At 41.6% G+C, this 17,611-nt stretch overlaps 1 protein-coding gene across 1 annotated transcript in view; it reads left to right on the top strand.

The window, feature by feature from the left end:
• The first annotated feature begins 2,185 nt into the window (after positions 1–2,185).
• The window catches only part of Ints8 (integrator complex subunit 8), a 49,276-nt gene continuing 33,850 nt past the window's right edge, over positions 2,186–17,611 (top strand). The window contains exons 1-8 of the mRNA XM_021657613.2: positions 2,186–2,465; positions 3,616–3,790; positions 6,848–6,988; positions 7,243–7,314; positions 9,219–9,270; positions 11,503–11,685; positions 13,084–13,191; positions 15,125–15,280. Of these exons, the coding sequence (XP_021513288.1) occupies positions 2,336–2,465; positions 3,616–3,790; positions 6,848–6,988; positions 7,243–7,314; positions 9,219–9,270; positions 11,503–11,685; positions 13,084–13,191; positions 15,125–15,280 (1,017 nt within the window). The 5' untranslated portion in view covers positions 2,186–2,335. The remainder of the gene's footprint in view (positions 2,466–3,615; positions 3,791–6,847; positions 6,989–7,242; positions 7,315–9,218; positions 9,271–11,502; positions 11,686–13,083; positions 13,192–15,124; positions 15,281–17,611) is intronic.

Here is a 17,611-nt window from a genome sequence, read left to right as displayed (position 1 = left end):
AGCTTGCACCAAAGTGACATAAAACTACCAGGACAGTGGGACAAAAGCACTCTGTGGACAGTATTTAAGAGCTTTACTCTTACGGGTTTGAGAGAAAGTTCAGAGGTAAAGAGTACTTTGCGGCCAGGTGCTGCCACAGGATGTCAATTCTGGCACCGAGGAGGCAGAGGAGGGTAGATGTATATATTCCAGGTCAGCCTGGTCTATAGAGAGAGTTCTGGGGCAGCCAGAGCTACATAGTCGGATGGTGTCTCAGAGAGTGCTTGCTGCTGCTTGCATGAGACTATAGTTCAGTTCAGGGGAATCTGACATACTCTTCTGACCTCCAGAATGAAAAGAATCTTTTAACTAGTTTCGTTTTGTGTATATGGGTGTTTTTGCCTGCATGTGTGCCTGAGGAAGCAAGAAGAGGGTGTCAGCTCCCCGGATCTGGAGTTACAGACATATGTAAGGCCCCACACAGTTGCTGGGAATTGAGCCTGAGTGCCCTGGAAGAGCAGCCAGTGCTCTTAGCTGCCAAGCATTCTCTTCATCTCCTGGAAAGAAATCTAAAAAAAAAAAAAAAAAAAAAAAAAAAAAAAGAAGAAGAAGAAGGAAACCAAGATCTATATTCTTTGATTTTGTTTGTAAGAGCTTGGGTTTGTTGTTATTGAGATAAGAGGTTTTGTTTGGTTTAGTTTTTTGAGACAGGGTTTCTATGTATAGCCTTGGCTGTCCTGGAACTTGCTTTGTAGACGAGGCTGGCCTCAAACTCAGAGAGATCCACTTGCCTCTGCCTTCTGAGTGCTGGGATTAAAAGGCATGTGCCAGCAAGACCACCTGTGATAAGACTTTTACTATATAGTCAAGGCTTTACTATGTTTGCCAATCTTGTCTTTAAACTTTAGAGTTTAAAGGAAGAGAGTGGGAGTGACCGTTTAAAGACAGAATGACTCAGAAACTCAGCTGTGGCTTAATGTGGCAGTCAGTGAATACTGGCTTTATTTCCTCAGGTACTGAGGTCTCCTTCAGTTCTCAGCTAGATACTGTTTACAAGCAATACAAAGAAGTTTAAGGCATCGACATGACTTTATAAAAGCTTTACATTTATTGCTGGTTTATGAAAGCTGCAACAAAGCTGGGACTAGTGGCAAAGGCCTGTCATCCCAGATTTTCCTAAAGGATATAAGATACACCTCCAGAATGTTTATAGACTACTTCATATATTCTATAAATGCCGTATTTTATTCTTTTAAAAGGAAGTCTAAAAACAAAACAATAGATACCCACCAAAACCCCCACAAGAAACATGATGATTTATAATCCCAGTACTTGGGCTTGGACAGCAGATTTAATGAGATTATGTAGGTTCAAGTTTAGCCTGAACCACACAGTTTCAGGCCATTCTGGGCTACAGAGTGAAACCCTGTTTCCAACGAGGCAAAACAAATCTGAAGGAGAGGCATCTAGAAGAACCTAACTAAATCTGAATTTATTTCTGTCTTCTCTTGGTCCCTTTCCGAAAACAATCATCTTTAGTGACATATTTGTGAAGTTTTCTGTAGGGTGTGTGTAGGACAGCGGTAGATGTCGGGAGTTTTCTTCAGTCTCTCTGCTGCAGGTGTTTCAGCTAGATCAGCTGTCAGCCCCCAGAGTCCCAGGAACTCTCTGAGGGTCAATTTGGCCTTTAACTTGAGGGGATCCTTTGGCTTTTGCTTGGTAAGTGCTGGGTTTTACAGGTAAGCCCCACGACCCTTTGCTCTTCAGTTTTGTCGATAACGATACCTAAGAATGTTACAGAATAGCGGCAAATGTAAAATAGGGTTTAGTCTGTGCCTGGACTGTACATCTGAGGAGGATTAACTAGGTCCTAAATACCAGGACCTACGCCGGAGAATTCGCAGACAAGTTGGATCTAACTGTATGCATCCGGGAAACGGGAAGAGGAGGCAAGTGGGACGGGATCTCAGAAAGGTAAAGCACCAGAGACAAAGCAACTAGACCTGGTTTCGCTCGTCTCATTACGAAGACAGCGAAGCCGCTTCACTTTCTCTGTGAGGAACTCCGGGGGAACCCGGAAAGCCCCTCCCGAATCTAGCTTCGGACCAGCGAGGCGGCTCCAGGGCAGCCAGGAGGCGGGGCGCCTGCCGGTCCCGCCCCTGTCCTCCGACCTCGGACAGCGATTGGTCGAGAGCGCGGCGAGCGGCGGATCCGGGGACAAGCCGGTGGCAGGCTGCTCCGCCATCTTGGGCGGTGCGAGCGATCCGGACGTTCCGGGCGGTTCGGCCGGACGCGGGCCCCGGCGAGGGTCAGGTTGGAGCCCGGAGGCGGCGGGAGCAGCGGCGGCGGGGGCAGGATGAGCGCGGAGGCGGCGGACCGGGAGGCGGCCACCTCCAGCCGGCCCTGCACCCCGCCGCAGACGTGCTGGTTCGAGTTCCTGCTGGAGGAGTCGCTGCTGGAGAAGCATCTGCGCAAAGCCTGCCCGGGTAAGCGGGCGGCGGGCGGGCGTGGTCTGCGGCCCCGGCTGCGCCCGCTCTCCGACGGCTGCGGCCTGGCCGGCGCGGAGCGTCCGAGAAAAGCTCCAGACAAAGGCTTTCCCGTGTGCCGCGGCCCTCATGGCGTGGGGCGCCGCCGCAGGCATCGCGGGGCCCGGACCCCGGGCCCCGGACTCGCCGGCCCTGGGCGCTGGCTCCGGGGAGGCGCTGCGGGAGCCGGGAGCCAGCCGGAGCCTTAGGTTCTGGTCTCCTCAGCCAGGGGAGTGTGTACCTCACTGTTGAACCCCCGGTTAAAATAGAAGAATCTCCGGCAGCAGGACGTGCTGTGCAATCGCCAGGGGGCTGTTGTAGAGGGATACGGAGGTTGGCGTGAATGTTGCTGGGCGAGGAACGTGCTGTTTTCCTCTTCCCGGCGTTTCTGGAACGATATGGTGTGAGCTCTTTACCGTTAGTTTGCTCAGGTCTGACCCAAATTGGACCTTACTTGTAGGAGACTACTTTGTGAAAAGTTGGCATCATTGGGAGGGCGGATTTATCGAGAGTGTCTTTACGCTTTTAGAGCTCCCTTATTGACGCATTGTTAGGCGTTTGTAGGGTGCAAGCCACCGAGCTTAGCTCGCCACACTGGTTACCTCACTTTAATGAAGCTTTCATAAATGCGTGAGGTAAGTGACGTTAGCCTCTGCTTTTCACTGTGGGACACAATGAAACATGAGACATAACTTAATGAAAGACCCTTAATTGTCGAAGCAATAGCTGCCGACTGCGTTTCTTTCTTCTAACAGCACTGCTCATAGGGGAACTGGAGTCTGCAGTGGTTACTTCTTCCCCGTGAAATGCTTTGTTCTGAACTGTATTTTTTTTTTTTTCTTCTCTTTCTCCTCCCTCTACTTGCTCCCTCCCCCAGTCCTGGGAACTGCACCCAGGCCCTCTTGCATATCATGAAAACTGGCAACCACACAGCCGCAACTCTCTGACTGCAAGACTTGCAGATGTTGCCCTGCGCCCTTCTTGTGACCCTTTAGTCAGTATACCTAAGTAGCTGTTTGTATTCCTTGGTGGTCAAAGAACAGTTCAGTGAATCCTTTTGTGTATTTATAATGAAAACGTTAAGAATTACTTACCTTCTTTTAAATCCTAGACCCTGCACCAGTCCAGCTTATAGTTCAGTTTTTGGAGCAGGCTTCCAAACCTTCTGTTAATGAGCAAAACCAAGTACAGCCTCCACCTGAGAACAAGAGAAACCGCATCCTAAAACTGCTCGCTCTCAAAGTCGCTGCGCATTTGAAGTGGGATTTAGACATACTGGAGAAAAGGTATAAGGATTTAAACAGCATTTCATTTGGAGCACTGTTTGTTTTCGTCTACATTCTCATGTTTTTCTGATAGTGACAAAATAAATTACCTTTCTGCGTGTTCATGGCAAAATATTCAAGTGTTTTAAAAACGGCATAAGAAAGTATTTAAAACCAGAAGTCTGTGTCGTTCCAGCTTCTTGAGACTGAGGCAGATGATTCAGCAGAGCTCCCATGTTAAGAGACCAGACTGGAGAATTTAGGGTTACTCAAACCGTCCAACCCCAAGCAAAGCTCCGTGATCATTTGAATAGTAGAGAAAGCACCCCTTAAGGTTTAAACTTTTTGCCCCAGTAATAAGGAAGCATTTTGATCTCTCTGTATTGGCAATTGCCATCAGGGCCTCTGGCATTCTAGTCAAGGTTTTACCACTACCAGGCTACAGCTGAGTTAATTATTACTTCAGGCACGGTAACAGGAGGAAATCCGGACTTTGAGTGCTTTAGATGTTTTGGTTAGCCTAGATATCTGATGACAGTGAATAAAAATTAATGGTGTACTATTGAATAATTTGGTGAATTTTGCTGGTCAGGAGGCAGTCACTCCTTCCCAAAACTGTTAACATTACTACTTCAGTCATCATTTATTTGCTTATAAGCAAATACTTTCAAAGCTGTGTTTAGAAATTATTTACTTATTTTCATCCTTTCATAATTTTTTTTTTAAAAACGGAACTACCTGAAGGACTTAGAAAGACAGAAATAATATTTTTGTGTATTCTTTGTCCGTATTTGCCCAGTGTTTTAATTGTTTGCAGTGTCAGAGACTGGACCCAAACCCCAGTAGTGCTAGGGACGCATTGCCACCAAGCCATGTGTCACCCTGCCCTCTGTGTTTATTACCCTTGTTTTGTTTAGGAAATGTATTTGCTTTTTTGAGACAGGGTTTCTCTGTGTGGCCTTGGCTCTCCTAGACTCATTTTTGTAGACTAGGCTGGCCTCGAACTCACAGAGATCCACCTGCCTTTGTGTGCTGGGATTACAGCTGTGTACCACCATGCCTGGCTTTTGGAATCTTTTTAGGATCTGGTATAGCATGAGCTGACTGTGTAACTGAAGAGGACCTTGAACTCAAGGTTCTTGACTATCTTACCTTTACCTCCCAAGTTGCTGGAATTATGGGCACCCAACCTCTTACATTTTTAAATAACTTTATCATACCCTGTATAATATTTTGATTTGTTTCTTCACTTAACATAATATTAACTAGTTGGATATGCTGTGTATACTCATAATCCCAGCACTTGGAAAGCTAAAGGAAGAAGACCCAATGTTCAACGTCAGCCTGAGCCTTATAGCAAAAACCAGTCTCAGTTTCTTACTTCCCAGAAACCACCACAGTATCATTCACTATTCTTCACTTGACAATAGTTTGGTTTGTTTCTAGCTTCCCCCCCCCCCCACCCTATTTATTTATTTATTTATTTATTAGACAGGGCTTCTGTCAGGTTCCTGAAACTAGCTCTGTAGTCCAGGCTGGCCTTGAACTCAGAGATGTGATTGCCTCTGCCTCCTGAGTGTGCTGGGATTAAAGGTATACACCACCACTGCCTGGCTTTTTAATTTATTTTTTAATTAATTCATATTGGATGTTTGGCTAGCATGTATGCCTATGCACCACATATGTGCATGGTGACCTTGGAAGTCGGAAAAAGGCTTCAGGTCTCCTGGGACTGGAGTTACAGATAATTGTATGCTGTCATGTGGGTGCTGGGAATTGAACCTGCATCCTGTAAGAACAGCCAGTAGCCTTAAAACCACTGGGCCATTTCTCTAGTCCCTTGTTTCCAGTTTTCGCTGTTATAAATTATAAGGTCGTAAGTATTTTTGCTCAGGCAAGCATTCATTGTGTAGCTCAGGCTGGTTTCAAATTCTCCTGTCTTTGCCTTACAGTTGGATATCAGCATATCTAAGGTCTGAGATTTATACTTTAAATATTAAAGTATTTTTAAAAATACTTCAATATTTTAAAGTCTTTTCCATCATGTGTTCTTCAGCATTAAATATAGTTTTTGTTTTTAAGTAAATGTGTTATTTTTTGGTTGTTTGAAACCAAACAATGTAGTCCCAGGTTGGTCTCCAGCTCTGTAGTGGAGGATGGCCTTGGGCTCCTGAAACTTACCCTCTGTCTTCCAAATGCTGGGAATTAAGTGTGTGGCAACATGCCTGGCTTGCAGAATTCTTAATCTGAGGAGAAACCTGACCATTAATAGATTACAAGAGACTTATGTGTCCATGGTAATGTGTGGGATACTAAGACACACATAGTGTATATGAAATAGTTGGAAAGTTGAGTACCTGTTAATTTTTCCTGGTGCGGGGAATTGAATCCATAACCTCATGCCTGCTGGACAAGTAAGCTACTATTGGCTATACTCCTCAAACCTTCAATTGGTTATTTGATGATAATCAAATGTAAATTACTGCTTTTTCTTCTTCTTTTTTTTTTTTTTGGCGGGGGCCAATGATCGTGGTGTTGAGACGGTCTCACTATGTAGATCAGGCTGTCCTCAAACACAGAGGTCTTCATGCTTCTGCCTCCTGAGTGCTGGGAAATGTAATTATTTCTCTGTGAAATTAATACTGTTGTTTTGCTAAGAGTTCACTTTCTTGCAGGGTGTGGTGGTGTACACCTGCTAAGCTAACACCTTGGAGGCTGAGACTGGAGGAGGCTGCCAATTTGAGACCAGCCTGTGTTGGGTAGCAAGGCCCTGTTTGAGAAAAGGAAAGCTAAATATTTTTGATATAATCTGAAGTCTGTATAATTTGGGGAGTAGGTAAGATAAAAAAAGAAAGAAACTTGGTAATGAGTGAATAGTTAGAGGTGCATGGTGAATGCTCATTCCATATTTTGCCCACTTTTGTATAAGTCCATAGTAAAAGTCCATAGTAAAAGGTCTTGGAATCTAGTAGCTAAGCGTGCAGATGTAGTCCTTGAACAATGTAGTTGCTTTTATTCATAGTAGGTGTTTGTGTTCTCTGTGGCTGTGTAGCTAACCTGTACTTTGCTCCTCTCAAGCCTGTCCGTTCCGGTGTTGAATATGCTGCTGAATGAGTTGCTGTGCATCAGCAAAGTCCCTCCTGGGACCAAGCATGTGGACATGGACCTGGCAGCCCTTCCCCCAACCACTGCCATGGCTATCCTCCTCTACAACAGATGGTGAGCCGCTAAGCCCGCTGGGGGCAGCTTCCTTTCCTTAGACGATAGCTTTCCGCATCCTGTTTTCACGGGTTTCCTGTGCTTCAGGGATCTCTCTGGGCATCTTTGAACCTTTGAGTCTGGAAGTGGAGAAATTCTATTTATGGCTACGTAGATGAAAAGTGCTACTGAAACTGTGGATGAAATCTCACATTTGTTATTTACATTGATTATAGTTGAAGTAACCTTTTTATTTTTCTCTATCTTTCCTTTAGGGCAATTAGGACAATTGTTCAAAGTAGCTTTCCTGTCAAACAGGCTAAACCTGGACCCCCTCAACTAAATGTGTAAGTTGGCTGACAATTCTTTCTTGTGACGTTTTTCATTGTGACTTAAAATTGTTTTGTAGAGGAACTGGAGAGATGGCTCAGAGGTTAAGAGCACTTGATCTTCCAAAGGTCCTGACTTCAATTCCCAGCAAACATGCTGACTGGCAACCATCTATAGTGAGATCTGGTGCCGTCTTCTGGCAGGCAGGCAGGCAGGCACATATGCAGACCGACTACTGTATAAATAATAAATAAATAACCCTTAAAAATGTTTTGTAGGTTTTAACTCATGCTGCAGAGGAAGTAGAGCAGAGGTAGGAGGATGAGGCTCTGCATGGAGGCTGGTTTGAAAGAGCTGGGGGGGACTGGAGATGAAGATTTTTTTTCCCCATAGAATTAAATTGTCTTTAATGTGTGTTAATTAGTTTTGTATCTGGGGAAATTATTTTAGTATTTTAAGTGTTAACAGTACAAAATTCATTACAAAAGCTTGATCGAATATGGAGTTTTAAACCCAATTCATAAATTCTAGATGGCAGCTCATCCCCCTTGGGAGCTGGATACACCATAGTTCCTGACTGGAAAGAAGTGAGATTTACTTACACTTAAAAAGAGAATAGACTTATTTATGGCATGGGTTTGAATGGTTAGCCACATTCTTTGGGACTTGTGCCAGACTGCAGTTGTAGGAAGCCTCTGTCAGGACAGATGCCAAGGAATAGAGGATGGAACAGAGGCCAAAAATTACCTCTGGGTCCATACCCCAGTTCTACCCATATCCTACTTGATCCCACTTCCCAGAGGTCCACAGTACATCTCAGAAGAACCATCTAGGGAGCAAGGAAACTTCCAGTATTCCAAGTAATGGTAACATTACACTAGGACATAGTATACCACAGTTCTTTGTGATATGACACATTCTCTATCACTGTTTTTTATTTTTATTTTTAATTGGGTCTTACCATGTAGCTCTGGCTGGCTGGCTGGCCTGGAACTTACCAATGAAGACCAGGCAGGCCTTAAACTCACAGAGATGCTCTGTTTTCTGAGGTTTTGCCACTCATTATGCCCAGCTTTTCTGCCTATTTTCTTTAAAAAAAAAGTTTTATTTTATGCTGCTGAGTGTTTTGCCTACACATACCTAATTGCATCATGTGCATGCCTGATGCCTTAGGCTAGAAGGTCCAGATCTGTGGAACTTACATTGCAAAAGGTTGTGAGTCACCATATGGGTACTAGGAACTGAACACTAGTCTTTTAGAAGAGTAGTAAGTTCTTTTAACAGCTGAGTATCTCTCCTGCACCCTCTGTGTCTGCTCCTTAAATAAATGAGCTTTTGTTGTCAATGATCTTTATTACTCTTTCTGTTGGTTTCTTTTTGTTTGCTTGTTTTTCTTTTTCCCCTTTCTCCCTATGTGCCTCCCTCCCTCCCTTCCTTATGACAGGATCTGATGTAATTCACGGTGGTCTCGACACTCAGTTTTGTTGCTTGATTGGTCTTGAAACTCCTGACCCTCCTGTCTCCACTGCTCAAGTGCTGAGTTATGGGTGTGTGTTATGCTGACCTAGTTTCACTCCTAAATTGAAAGTTTTATGCAAAGCAATGGAGAAAGTTCTTGAGCATCATAATAGTATGTGCTTTATTTGTTTAAACAAATAAAAAAAGCTTCAGCCAGGTATGTTGCTGTGTACCTGTAATTCCAGCATTCAGGGAGGCAGAGGCAAGCGGATGTCTATACGTTCAAGTCCAGCTTGGTTTATAAAGTGAGTCCAGAACAGCCAGGGCTACCCAGAGAAGCCCTGCCTCAAAAAAATTTAAATAAACAAACTTCATGCTGAAGGAATGATAGGCTTAAATGTTGGCTTTTACAGTTGTGTCTTGATAGTTGTATTTCAGTGGTCTTCAATCATTTCTCTTTTAGCATGAATCAGATGCAACAGGAAAAAGAATTAACAGAAAACATTTTGAAAGTGGTAAGTATTGGCAGAGATTACAGTGTTAGGTCTTAGGGACAGATGTTCGCATGTGGAGATGCATCTTCTCATCTTAGGTTTGTGAGCTTTATAAAGGGTTGAGTACAGTGATGGAGTTTTGTTATTAGCATATACATAAGGTATGTATGTGTGTTTTGCTTTTATGAGAAAGTGTTATCATGTAGCTAGGATGGTCCCTAATCCCTTCTCTTCCTGCCTCTGACTCACAGGTGGTAGGATTATAGACATGAGCTGCCATACTTGGCCTGAACTGTATAATTTTCAACACTATTGGTATAGTACTTTATTGTCAGTTCTTTTGTTGAATATCTCGTGATACTTTAACAGACATTGTTAAAGACATGTTCTGCTTAGTTGTTAGAGACATGATTTTGAAGGGACTGGGAGATGGCTTAGTTGGTAAAGTGCTTGCTGTTGAAATATAAGAGCTTGAGTTTGCTGCGTAGCACCCATGTAAAAGCCAGATGTCTCAGTGTGCTTGCCTGAAACCCCACCACTGGAAAGGGAGACAGAAGGATTTCTCAGGCTTTCTGACCAGTTATTCTACCTGGTTCAGTGGTTGACTCAGCAAAAACTAATCTGAAAAGTAATTGAGAGAGACACCCAGCATCACCTTCTAGCCTTCATATGCATGCATTCAAACATGTACATATAAATATATACACAAAGCCAAGTGTGTATTTTACTTAGTACTTAGGAGGTGGAGGCTGGGAGATCTGGAATCCAAGCCCACCCTGAGGTTTATGGCTAGTCTAGGCTACATAAGGCCTTGTCAACAAAATAAAACAGACGTGGGGATGTAGCTAAGTTTGTAGAACACTTGCCTAGCGTGTACAAAGCCATGGGTTTGACCCCTAGTACCTCATCAGCTGTGTGTGTGTGTGTGTGTGTGTGTGTGTGTGTGTGTGTGTGTATACACATATACAAGTGAAACCATGAAGATCAAAAGGTCAGGCTCACCCTCAACTACATAGCATGGCCAGCCTGGCCTAGAGACCCTGCCTCAAAAGAAAAGAAACTAAGAAAAACAAAAGGTTGAATTTTAGGTGGTAGTATTCTACTCTTTGTATTTTCTTAAAAATTCACAGCAAATGTATTTAAAAACAAAATACTGTCAGGAAACCATAGCAAGTCTTGAATGTTTGCATGAATGTTTGGTAGGCTTAGGTTTAATGCCTGCTCAAGTTAGGCAGCTCTGTGCCACTGAGCTATATGCTACTCCAGGGGGTTTTCTGTTAGTTTATTTTTGTATGTATGATTCTTTTTTAAAGAAGACATTTTTAAGAGTTTTAATGTATATTGGTGTTTTGCCTGCATGTATGTCTGTGTGAGGGTGTTGTATCCCCTGGAACTACAGTTACAGACAGCTGTGAGCTGCCATGTGTAACACCACATGAATTTGAACACGAATTTGAACTCAGGTCCTCTGGAAAGAGCAGTTTATGCTCTTAACCTCTGAATCATCTCTCCAGCTCCAGTATATGTGATTCTTAAATTTGTACTGGTTTTCTTTTGTCGTGTGTGTGTGTCTGTCTGTGTCTGTGTGTGGGTACTGTATGTACAGAAGTGCAGGTGTCCGCAGAGGCCAGAGGTGTCAGATCCCTCATGGATCCGGAGTTACAGGTGCTCGTATGTCACCTGATGTAGGCTCTGGGACTCAAACTCAAGTCCACTGGAAGAGCAATTACATGCTCTTATCTGTAAGTCAGCTCTCCAGTCCTCCATATTTAATTTTTATCTTCTCAATATAAGAAACTGGAGATTATCTGCAAATTACATACACTGTAATTGTTTCACACCTGCAGTGTTCTGCAGATACCTAAGCTGTAAGTATCAAGGAGAAGTGAGAATAAAAGAGAAATTCATGTGAAGCAAACAGGCAGTAGGGTTTGTAGTATTTTGGATAAAGAAGCAAAATCCTGTGTCTCTTTATTGTTATGTAGTGCCTAGTAACATGACTGCACAGTGTAGTTTATAAAGATCCAGGGCATACATTAAACTGAATATTGCAATCTTTCCTATATTTTGTTTCTTGCTTTACAAAGGCAGGAACTATATTTTTAATGGTTAAGATTATTTGCTTCAAATAACTTGTTGAAATGCCTTCAATTTTAGTGCATGAAGCTACTGAGTATTCTATGAAATTTTTTGGTTATTGTATAGTTATCAGTACTATTGTTGCATATTTATTTGTGTATTAAATTTTTGTAGCTAAAAGAACAAGCTGCCGATTCTATTTTGGTCTTGGAAGCAGCCCTGAAATTAAACAAGGATCTGTATGTTCACACAATGAGAACTCTGGACTTACTGGCCATGGAACCAGGCATGGTGAATGGGGAGGCTGAGAGCTCTACAGCTGGGTTGAAAATCAAAACTGAGGAGATGCAGTGCCAGGTATGTCTTTATTCACTCGGCCCATGTCCTGGAAACTGCATGTAAGATCTTTTATAGGTTTAGTTAGATGTAGTTCTCTTTGTTTCTGTGATTTAGGTGTTTTGTTTGTTTGTTTGTTTGTTTGTTTTAATATAGCAATGGTTGGCCTGGAACTTGCTTTGTGACCAGGACTTGCCTTTAATGGGTGACCCTCTTATATTAGCCCCTAAGTGCTGGGATTAATTGGCAGTTATGTCTTACAAGTTTTATAGGCCTTTATTTGAGTGTTGTGGCGATTAGTATTTACTATTGCTTTATCTTTTACTTAAGCAGTGGTTATTCTTAAACAGCTGTATAACCAAATTACTACACAGAGACTAGGATTTATTTAATTAACCTGGAGCACAATGCTGGGCAATAGTTATTCCATCCTAAACCTCCAAGCCCGCATAGTTTCCTACCATTCAGATTTCACCCATTATACTTGCTTTTAGTCATGTATTAGGTTTGTTCATTTCTCCACGTGGTTCCAAGACCTCTCCTGCAGATTCTCCTCCTCTCCTCTCTGTTTCCTTCCTCTTTCTCCCACTCTGGACCAGGATGCCCCATCCTATCCTCTCCATTGCACAGCATTGGCTGGTTGTTTTATTGAAAATACAGAGAACAAACGGTGGCATGTTTACACGAACTTGAGACAGGTGATGCTTAAAATAAGCATCACAATGCAATGTCTGGATTGAAACCAGATAGTGGGGTAGAGAAGTCAGCATTTGAATGAACACGGGTAAATTGTATATGTTCCAAAAGAACATTATTCCAACACATGAGATTTTTCTAAAGAAAATATAAAAAAAAAAATTCATGGATTTTGTTATTTTCCAAGTTGTTTCTGAATTGATTTGCAGTACATTTATATTAGGAATGTAATTAGATTCCCCAAAGACAACAAAAACTAATATTGTGCTAGGCTGAAAATGTAGGCCTCCAGACAGGCCTACATTTTAGGTCATTTTAAGGATCTTGTCTCTTTCTCTGACTTTGGGCTTCTAGTTCATTTGACAATTTTCAGTTTTAGCCAGGCATGGTGGTACATGCCTTTAGCCCTAGCACTGTAGAGGCAGAAGCAGAGGAGATTGAGTCCAGCCTAGTCTACATACCAAATTCCAGGACAGCCAAGGCTATATAGAGAAACCCTGTCTAAAACAAAAAGACATTTTGTTTTTATTGTCAAATGACATTTTATGTAATCAACCCCCCCCCTTTTTTGGTTGCTTTGTGTGGCCCTGTTTGTCATAGAGTTATTTTGTAGAGCAGACTTGCCTTACTTACAAGGATCCTCCTGTCTCAGCCTCCCAAATGCTAGGATTAAAGGCATGTGCCACCACTTCCATCCTATCAACTGGTGTTTTGTTATTTCAGGTGTGTTATGATTTGGGTGCAGCATACTTCCAGCAAGGATCCACAAATTCAGCTGTGTATGAAAATGCCAGAGAGAAGTTTTTTAGAACTAAAGAACTAATTGCAGAGGTAAGAGCAGTCATAAGTGATACGTAATATTTGGTCCCTTGTAGAGTTTTTTCCTTTAAGTTTTCTAAAGGAAAACTGTTGGATACTAGGGTGTAACTTGTTTGGTTTTTAAGACAGTGTCTATGTTTGGCCTAGAACTCACAACATAGACAAGGCTGGCCCAAGTACTGGGATTAATAGGTTACGTCACCAAACCTCGTGGTAGAATATGTTCCTAGCATGCTCACGTTCTTAGGGGCAATCCTAGGAGCAACAAACAAAACCAGTTTGCCCCTTCCAGAAAATTTAGAAAGTTGAAAAGAAATAGTGGGGTTTTTTTCCCTGTTGTCTTAGTTAGAGTTTCTAGTGCTGTGAAGAGAACTGTGGCCACAGCAACTCTCATAAAGGAAAACATTTAATCAGGGATGGCTTACGGTTTCCGAGGCTTAATCCACTATTGTGGCATATAAGCATAGGTGCAGGCAGACATGGTACTGGAAGAGCCAAGAGTTCTACATTTTGATCTTCAGGGAGCAGAAGGAGACTGTGACACACTTCCTCCAACAAGGCCATAACTCTTAATAGTGCCACTCTGTGTGGACCAAGAATGTATGAGGGCCATATCTGTTCAAACCACTATACTTGTTATCTTAGTTTCTTTCCCTGTTGCTATGGCAAAATATCCAAAAGCAACTTAAGAGAAAACTTTATTTTGGATGGTAGTTTGAGGTACAGCATACTGGGGAGTCAAGGCAGTAGGAGCTTGAGGTAGCTGTTCACATTGTATCCATTATAGAGTAGAATGCTGGCTGGGCATGGTGGGACACACCTTTGCTCCCAGACATCAGGAGGCGGAGGTGGACAGGTCTTTGGGAGTGTGAGACTGCTTATATTAAAGCTTCTTTTTATGACTCCATGACTCCATTTAAATAAAACGATTTATTTTTTACATTCTAAGTATGTGTTTGTATCTGTGTGTGGGTATGTGCATATGAGTGCTGGTTCACATGGAACCCAGTAGGTGGTGTTGCCTTCCCGGGAGCTGTAATCTGGGTGAGATTGTGAGCCACCCAACATGGGTGCTGGGAACCAAACTCAGGTCCTCCCTGTATGCTCTTGAGTACTGAGACATGTCTCTAGCCTCAGATGATTGAAATTTTAAGCATAAGTTTTTAATTTCAAGAACCTGGAAAAATCTGTTTTAATTTCCTTTCCTTATTACAAAAAGTAATCAACTACCCTCAAACTTTAATTTATTCTATTTGTTCATCCATTTTTGTAGTGCCAAGACTTGATCCCATAATTTCAGACTTGCTATACAGGAGCTTTGTCATGGAGCTGCATGGCTAGCCCAAGGCCTATTCTACCTAGAGCTATTAGAAATTGCTAATTTTGTTGAATTTTAGGTATAATTATTTAAAATTTATTTTAAAATGTGTCTTTACAAATGGCTTTGTTAGTAACATTTCTAATATTTTTGAGAGAAGATTGATCTTTTTACTTTTGTAAATCTTCCTAATGTATGGATTTTCCAGTGTGTAGGCTTGTAAGAGTTGTCAGTTGAACTGTTAAAACCTTATTTGTCACACCTACTGGAGTGACAGGAAGGAAGGAAGGAAGGCAGGAAGGAGAGAAAGAGAGAAAATGAAAAGAAAAGAACCAGACAATAAATAGCTAGGTTTTGTGGATCACATTCAGTCTGTCTTTGGGTGTTCATTGTTTTCAACCCTAAAACATGTTTTTAGCTCAAGGGATATACAAAAGCAGATCACAGATTGCACTTGGCCAGTGAACAGAGTTTTGCTGATCTGTGCTCAAAACATTCAGCTTTGTTGTTTCTGGTTCTTCCATTTTTGAAAAAAAAAAAAATTGTATTGTTAAAATGCACTAAGGAGTACTAGTCTTTCACTTATATTTCATTAATGGATAATGATATATAATTCTTACTTTACAGATAGGTTCATTATCTCTTCATTGTACCATAGATGAGAAGCGGTTAGCTGGCTATTGTCAAGCGTGTGATGTTCTTGTACCTTCTTCTGATAATAACTCTCAGCAGTTGACTCCATATAGTCAAGTACATATTTGTTTACGATCTGGCAGCTATCAGGTAAGAATACTCATACATGTGTTCACTGTTACTGATACCTTTTTTGAAAAAATGTTTGTCCATCTTTATTCATTCATTCATCCATTCATTCATTCATTTATATGTGTGCTTTATCTGCATGTACACCTGCACACTAGAAAAGTGTGTGAGCTCTCAATATAGATGGCTATGAGCCACCGTGTGGTTGCTGGGAATTGAACTTGAGGCCTCTGGAAGAGCAGCCAGTGCTCTTAATCACTGAGCCAGCTGTCAAGCTAGGCTTCTAAAATTACAATTAGGGACCCTGAGGTCTTTGTTTTTTTTGGCCTTGGCATAGCGTATATACTGTTTCAAAGAAGGGAAGAATGAGCAAAGTGTGGTTTGGCTAGGCAGGTGTTCTAATACAAGCTCTTGTCAGTGAGCCTGGCCATTGTCTCACATTATAATTAGTGTCCTGTCTGGACACTTGTCTTTTACTTTTTGTTCTTAGAGTCTCTCTGTTATGTAGCTCTGGCTGTCCTGGAACTCAGGATATGTAGACCAGGTTGGCCTTGAACTCACAGAGCCTGTATCTGTGGGATTAAAGGCACATGCCACCACATCTGGCCAACCTTTGCTTTTTAATGAAAATAACTAGCAGTGAGTGTTTGTGGTGCTGAAGTCATTTTTAGGATGTTTTCTTCCCAACAGTGCCTTTATGGTATTTAACTCTGAACAGGAAACAGGAAACAGGCAAGCTGAACTTTCATTTGTTTTATTTTATTTTTTTTAATTTTGGTGTTTTGAGGTAACATCTTCCTGTATTCCAAACTGGTCTAAAACTGGCAATCTTGTCTCACCCTTCCAAATGCTGAGCTTTATTTTCAGCTTTGTGTTTCTTTTTATTATTATTATTTGAAGATTTATATATTTATTTATTTTATGTATATGGGCACTTTGCATGTACATCTGCACATTAGAAGACAGCATCAAACAGTTATGAACTGCCATGCAGGTGCTGGGAATTGAACTCAGGACTTTTGGAAAGCAGAGAGTGCTCTTAACCACTGAGCCATCTCTCCAGCCCCAGCTTTGTGTTTCTTGATTGGGTTTTTAATCCCAGATTTATAATTTGCTATCTTTACCTGAAATTTCATTTCTCTACATATCCAAAAATATATGAAAAGGAAGACTGTATACTTTTTCTCTTAACGTCTCTTTTCTTTTCTTTCTTTCTTTCTTTCTTTCTTTCTTTTCTTTCTTTCTTTTTTCAAAATACTGCTTGGTTTAGGGTAGGAAATTAAATTTTCTTGAAGTTGGTTGGTAGATAGCTGTGAATTAAAGTTTAGGTATTTTTCAGTTACATCTCAGCAGTACAGGTTTATAGAGGGTTGGAAGCTGTTTGAGCCATGGTTCATCTATCAGCTATCCTGCATATCAGATATTTATGGTATTCCTAATGGTAGCAGAATTATAGTTATAAAGTGGCATTGAAGATTTTTTTATGGTTGGGAGTCATCACAACATGAGGAACTGTAAAGGCTCACAGCATTAGGAAAGTTGAGATACGGATTATAAGAAGGCCCTTAATTTTTTTTTATATTAAAAAAAAGGTCAGCTGGGTGTGATGTCATGTAACTTCAATCCTAGTACTTGGGAAGCAGAAATAGGTGGATTTCTGTGAGTTTAAGCCAGCCTGGTCTATGTAGTGAGTTTCAGGCCAGCTAGGGCTACATAATAAAAGCCTGTTTAAAAGCTCCTGTTTAAAAGGGATAAGGCCTATAATAAGGCCTTCAAAATTTTCCTGTAGCTTGTGTTACTATGAATGTGAACAGCTCCATATAATGGATCAGGAACATCGGTATAATGGGTATTATATAATGGGAAGAGCAATTATATTACAGCTCTGCAATGTATTGCAACTGCGTATGTAGATTTTTTCTCTTACATACTGTGTTTAGGTTTTATTTTAATATGATTCTTCACATGAACCCTATAGTTCTTTTACGTTGGCCAGGCAATGATAGTGAAGCAGCTAGAACAGATAGTGGCATCTCTCGTGGTTGGCCAGTGGCTCACTTACCTCTGAGGGGCCCTGAGTTGTCAAGTTTTTGTATGAAGGTGAAATGAGGCATCTCTAATTTCTGTTTCTCTGTGATAGGGCTGATTAGCACAGATATTTGCAGAAATCCTTTTCCCACATTACCATCCCTCCTTTCCTCCTTTTCCATTGCTCAAGAAAGGCCTGAGAGTTTGTATGTAATATGTAGATATTTTCTGTAACTTACTCAATAATATATTTTAGATCATTTAAATTTATTGGAATTCTTTCTTGCATATTTTTTCCAGGTGACTTATTTTAATTACGTTAAG

Source organism: Meriones unguiculatus, chromosome 6 (assembly GCF_030254825.1).
Source record: "Meriones unguiculatus strain TT.TT164.6M chromosome 6, Bangor_MerUng_6.1, whole genome shotgun sequence".
NCBI lineage: Eukaryota > Metazoa > Chordata > Mammalia > Rodentia > Muridae > Meriones > Meriones unguiculatus.
Note: the sequence above shows the minus strand (reverse complement) of the source record. Positions and strands in the feature narration are given on the sequence as shown.